The following is a 6000-nucleotide window of genomic DNA, read 5'->3' as shown; positions in this document are numbered from 1 at the left end:
GGCGGCAATGTCAAACCTCCGGCTCGGGAGGGAGGGAAAGAGGCCCCGATCCGCCCCGGTCCCGTCCGGTGCCCCTCCCCTGCAGAGCCCCCCGCCCCGCCGCTCTGCCCCCGGGAGCCGCACGCGCCCGCCGCCTCCAGCCCCGCCCCTTCGCCTCCAGGCCCCGCCCCCCTGGTCACCGCTGGCCCCGCCCCCCGGGCTCGCGCGCGCCGCGCTGTGTTCCCGCCCGCGGCGGGGGATGGGGACGGTGGCGGCGGGAGGAGCGGGAGGAGGCAGAGCCCGGGTGCGCCAGGAGGCGGCGGGCAGTCCGTGAGGAGCGCCGAGAGAGAACGGGCGGGCTCCGCCCCTCACCGAGCCTCCCTCCCCCTGCCCTTCCTCCCTCCCTCCCCTCCCCTCCTCCGCCTCCTCCTCCCCGCACGCGCCGGGCGGAGGGAGAGGCTGCGAGGGAGCCCCGGGTACAACATGGCGGAGCACTCGGCCCCCGACCACAAGCACAGATCCGCCGCCAACTCCGCGGCGCCGCTCCACAGCCGCGCCGGGGCCGCCGGCGGCCTGTCGGGGGGCCTGTCGCAGCCGGCGGGCTGGCAGTCGCTGCTCTCCTTCACCATCCTCTTCCTGGCCTGGCTGGCCGGGTTCAGCTCCCGGCTCTTCGCCGTCATCCGCTTCGAGAGCATCATCCACGAGTTCGACCCCTGGTGAGTGCCCACCGCCGCCGCCGGGCGGGACGGGGCGGCGGGAAAGCGGCGCGCCATGAGCGGGGCGGGGGGGACATCCGCACCTTCCCCCGCCGCGGGCCCCTCCGCCCCCCGCTCCGCCAAGTTGCGCCCTGCGGAGGGAGCCGAGAGCCGCGGCCGCGCTGGGAGCCGGGAGGGAGGGAGGAGGGCAAGAGGGAGGAAGGGAGGCGGTGCGGACGGGACACGCTGTGGCAGGTCGGAGGGAGCGTGAGGGGTCGGCGCCGCGGGGCGGGAGAAGGGGAGCGGTGCCTGGCGCTTGGGTGTCCCCCGCGGCGGAGACCGCGGGAACGGGGAGGCGGCAGTTCCCTCCGGATCCCTCGGAGTTGCGGCAGGACTCTCCGAGGGGCGCGGGGAAAGTTGTGGCGCTGGCGGGGAATCGGGAGCAGGGCGGGAGTCGCGGGTTGGTGGCGGAGCAGTTGTGCCAGACGTGACCCGCGTCCCGGTCGCGGTCCTGCTGTCGCGGCGCCGGTCCCAGATGTGCCGTGCGGCTTCCCGGAGCGATCTTTCCTAGAGTCCTTGTCGGCCGGGGAGGGAGGAGGGTGAGGAATGCACTGCAGGAAGTAATCTTCATAAAAGTGACTTGAGGGATTACAGCGAAATGGGTGACATTGATTTACTGCCAGGTGTTTGGAAGCTGCGTTTCTGAGCCCAAGGACTTTTGCTCTTTCCCGCACATCTTAATTTTTCCAAAGATTACTTTGCCTCCTAAAGAATCTTTCTGTTCTCTTTCCCTGTTGAAGGGGATTGAAACCATTTTATATATGAGATCAAGAAATGCTCTACTCGTTCCTTGCAGCAAGGCGAAGTGAAAGATGACGAGACTTGTGGGGCAGGTTTTTTGGTGGTGTTTTTTTTTGTTTTTTTAGTGCAAAAACGTGACAATGAATTCTTATGCTAGTGGCTACTTCATCCTGGGAATCCGTGGGTTTTTTAGAACTTTAAGTAGGATAAGCGGCAAATAACTTCAGAATAATGAATTCTCAGGTTTTAATTTAAAATTTTATGTCTTGGGTGTTAATTGCATGAAGGAAGGAGATGCATCATTTTGCAATGCACGGTAGATACTCTGTGTTAAGCTTAATCCGAAATCGTTGCTGAAATGGTACTTCTCTGCAAAGCACGCACTCCACTTTCATAGTTTCAAAAGCACAACTTCCTCTTTTCTTGCTAGCTTTTCCCCTCTCGTTTCTCTTCTCCCCCGCCCCCCAGTGCAATCCATTCACAAATCATGGCTCAGAATAGTGGATAGGGAACAAGGAATTGCTTTGTTTTTAAATGCTGTCTGAAGTAATAAAGCTTTGTGATGTGAAAGCCAAGTATCTCAAAATATCTTCAAACTGTCAAGTAATTGCCCATGATTTAAGTGCTTTTCTGCAAACACAAATGAATAGAAGGAATGCAAATCTTCAGTTAAAGAAGTTAACAACGTGTGGGGGGGAGCATAAGTGAAACAAATCTACAGTGAGACTGTGAACCTGAGATTATATCCTGTGGACTGGTTCTCAGGCTCTTCTATCTAAATTTAAGCATAAAGACTTTCCTTTCTATCACAGAGGAAACTTTTAAGCATGCAACCTACGTTTTTGTGCAGCTTTATCAGATTTTTATAGGCAAAGCTCATTCTTGTTGGATAAATGGAAATTTTACAGTGTTGAGTTGCGTAACTTTAGTTATTAAGCCCTGAAGGACACTAAAATGGTGCTATGGAAGTTAAGTTCATAGTCATGATACGGCTGTAAAGATAAACTCCTGGTTTAAAGCAATGTGTAAATTGATGCAAAGTCATCTTCCTGAGTACACAAACAGAAGGCATTGCTGCCCGTGCTCCTCTGTGTACCTTTGTTAATTAGAGAATAGATGAAGTTGACAAAACTCATTGATTTTAATGCAGGTCTGTGAGAAGCAGTTGAAATGTCAAGACTCATGCCAGTGTTGTGTTGCTGCATGCCAGAAATGGTAGAGGCAAATGCACTTAAGTTAATTAGTAGGAAAGCAAACCTAAAATGGTAGAAACTGAGGGAAAACAAAGGGCTGTCTCTATTGCAGCAGCATTATTGGTGGAACGAGTAAAAAATTGTGATGCTCTCTTAAATAGTGGCAAGTAGCTAGGTAGGAATGGTTTTTCATAGTTGGAAGGATCTTACAAGTCTGAGTGTAATGTGGGAAAGGAGCTTATGAAAACAGATTAAAAGCAGTGCTCTATTTTCATTTTTTTAGCTGCTTCTTTAGCAGCTTCTCCAGGTAAAGTGGATTTTTTTTTTTCCAGGTCAGTGACTGTAGTCTTTCCTGGTAGAACAGTTTAATATTTTTCTCAATTCCTTTGGCTTTTTTTTGTCAAGCTTGCGTAGGATATCTTACAATGTGTTGATAAGTCAGTCACCTATTCTCTAGTATTCGTTTTGTGATCCAAAAGGATCACAAAAGGGAAGCTGAGGTGTATCTGGTAAAATGAGAAGCATTGGGCAAATCATTTATTCTTTTGAAAGGAAAAAAAATATTGTTGCCTCTAAGGTGTAGAAAGCATTCCCATTTACTTAGGTATCAGTTTTCTGGTATGGACATATGAAACAGGATGTCTGGGGTGGAAAGAAGGGCAGAATTGCCTTGGATTTTCCACATATTAATTGAATCAAATGTAACTTCCCCCCCCCCCCAACATCCCTTTCAAACTGTCTTTCTGACAAAAAAAATTAAGGTTTGATTTGGAGTGGAGGGGCGGTTTACTTGTTGTATAAAATCAGCCACTGAGACTCACTCAGGTTGGCATTTCTTCCAGAAATGACTCAAATGTAGTACAATAGGCCAAGGCAGTAGAGAGAGGACAGTTTTTGGTTTTGATCTCCATTAAAATACAATGCCTGTGCAAGGAAGAAACAAACTGGTTTAGAGGTCCCCATGCTGTCACTTAAGAAACTGTGACCTGTTCATCATGACCAGGATTACTATTTGTTTGAGTTTTTTTTCTCCCTACTGAATACCTCTTTCATGTAGTATGCCACTTTATTTTGGTTTATTTCTCATGTCTTGTTTACTTTCCATACCTGAGCTGGTCCAAAGACTTTTAAAAATGTGTGTGTTTTTTGGCAGCTTCTAGGTCAGGTGAGCTGATACATGAAGTCAGGCAGCAATGACATTAAGCTATGCCGTTGACAGGCCAAGAACTTGAAACATGGATAGTGATGGTACATTGGAATAGACGGGTTTTGTGTCTGAAATTTGGTTCATCTGTTGTCTGTTTTGGCAGCTGGATGGACCAGGAGCTTAATTTCTGTTATGTACGCACAAGTTCATAGTGAAAGCTTTTCATGAAAGTACAACAGTGTATTTAACTCAGTTGCCAAGTGAGAGCATTCCTTCTGTCAGATGTTGCCTTAAATGCCAGCATGGCTGCTGAACCAATGCAACCAAAATTACGGAACGCCAGCAGGGGCTACTTTCCATGTGCTGGTTTTCTAAAGTACAGCTCCAGCATGTCCATATGCTATTTCATTTGGCTGCTTGTATCATGTATATGTATATAGAATAATCTATATGTGTAGTATATGTGTACATATGACGTATATATATCTAGTGGGACTGTTACATTCTGATACTGCTACTCACTGAAATTGTAACAACTTTTAGTACATGAGTAGTCTTCAGGGAGTGCTGTCAAAATAGCAGCATTCATTCTGTTTACACAGTTCTTACCATTAAGTCACGCATGTGAGAACTGTATCTGAATCATTAATTTTATCCCATGACGTTAGACTTAACTTGTGTCTTTCCCTGAGAATTTTAACATCTTGCTAAAAGCCAGATTAATACCAGATACTTTAGGGAAAGTTTTCTTAAGCTGGACTGCAGAAGCTGGTATGTTTGAGCATGGGACCATCTCTCTACCGGTTTGCATGTGCAGGCAGGATGGCACACACCAGTGTGGCCTTTGTCAGTTACATTTGCCTACTTATTCCTGCCGGGAATGTTATCTCCTACTGCCCTGCCAGTTCCTGGCACTGAACAGCACTACTACATCTTTGCCTCTTCCAAACCAGCAGCATTGATTGCTCAAACCACCAGCTATTTACCTGCCATTAGGGTGACCACTGTTTATTGTACCTCACTGAGGTCATGTAATTGTGCTGGTGGCAAGTGTAGGGTTTAGGTATGATAGCAGTGCACTTCCTCGTCACTGATACCATCATCTACCGTTAGTGGGCTTTGCTGAATGGGGAGGAACTGGTGAAAATAAACATAAGGTCAGTGTCGTTGCTTGCATTTCAGAGGCAGACAGGTTAAAGGAAGTTGAGATTTTTATCTTAGGCACTGTCAGAAAGATAGGGTTTGCTGCGTTCAAATCATGTTTGCCAGATGGATTCTTGAGCTGTTATGAACTTCTTTCATTAATGAAAACATAATTTAACACCTATAAATATGACATGAGAGCTTCGTTAAAATACAAAGTGTGACTCGAGTGAACATTAGAAGTGGTATATGGAATTGATCGACCACTGGGGGTTGTGTGAATGTACTGTTGTAGCTGGGAAGAGAGTAAGGTTGTGGCTTTATGTTGTAGTTAGCTGATCTGATGGTTGCCTTCTGTAGTAGTTTTCCTCTGTCACCCACTGGGCAGTCCTGCTTTTTTCTTTGTGCTTTCTATAAAGAAGTCATAGTAAGTTGATTCAATGAGGTAAATTGTAAAAATACTGTAACATTTTAGTTCCCTGAGCTGTTCACCCCCAGTTTTTCATATTACAATTTAGCCTCTTATTTTTGAGAAAGCATACAAACGTTGGGAAGGAATGTAAATAGTGACTGACTTTAGAGGGTAAACTGGGATTCAGTGATAGAGTGAAGGAATGTATACTTAAAAAAACAGTGTATTAAGACACTGGAGCAACAGGAGTGATGAAAGAGGTGAATGAGAGTAGTTAAGCTGGTATTCATGAGGAGAGGGGGAACAATCATGTAAAGAGGATGATAGTGTTGATAATGTCAGTTAACAGTGCCCACCCAGATAATTCATCTGACCATTGCTTACCTGCTAATGACTCTTCTTGCTGGGCAAAGAGTCAGCAAGATTGTCTAGTAAATGTGTTCTTGAGGGGTGACAGCCATTTTTGTCTCTAAACTGCTGTCTTTCTGGAGCTTTCAACCCATCCCACAGTCCTGTTGAAGGGGAGTACATGAACGTGGATCTGTTTAGAAAGTATTTCCCACAGATTTTAAGATTCTTTTCCAAAACAATTCCCTTTGTTTATAATCTTAGACAACTTCCAGACCTCAG

The 6000-nt window shown here is 47.3% G+C and overlaps 1 protein-coding gene across 1 annotated transcript in view; it reads left to right on the top strand.

Moving 5' to 3' along the window:
- Positions 1-239: 239 nt before the first annotated feature.
- The window catches only part of STT3B (STT3 oligosaccharyltransferase complex catalytic subunit B), a 52591-nt gene continuing 46830 nt past the window's right edge, over positions 240-6000 (top strand). Inside the window, exon 1 of the mRNA XM_050333877.1 lies at positions 240-695. Within this exon, the coding sequence (XP_050189834.1) occupies positions 463-695 (233 nt within the window). The 5' untranslated portion in view covers positions 240-462. The remainder of the gene's footprint in view (positions 696-6000) is intronic.

Source organism: Myiozetetes cayanensis, unplaced genomic scaffold (genome assembly GCF_022539395.1).
Source record: "Myiozetetes cayanensis isolate MyiCay16 unplaced genomic scaffold, myiCay2020 scf1, whole genome shotgun sequence".
NCBI lineage: Eukaryota > Metazoa > Chordata > Aves > Passeriformes > Tyrannidae > Myiozetetes > Myiozetetes cayanensis.
This window is presented reverse-complemented; position numbering and strand designations above follow the sequence as displayed.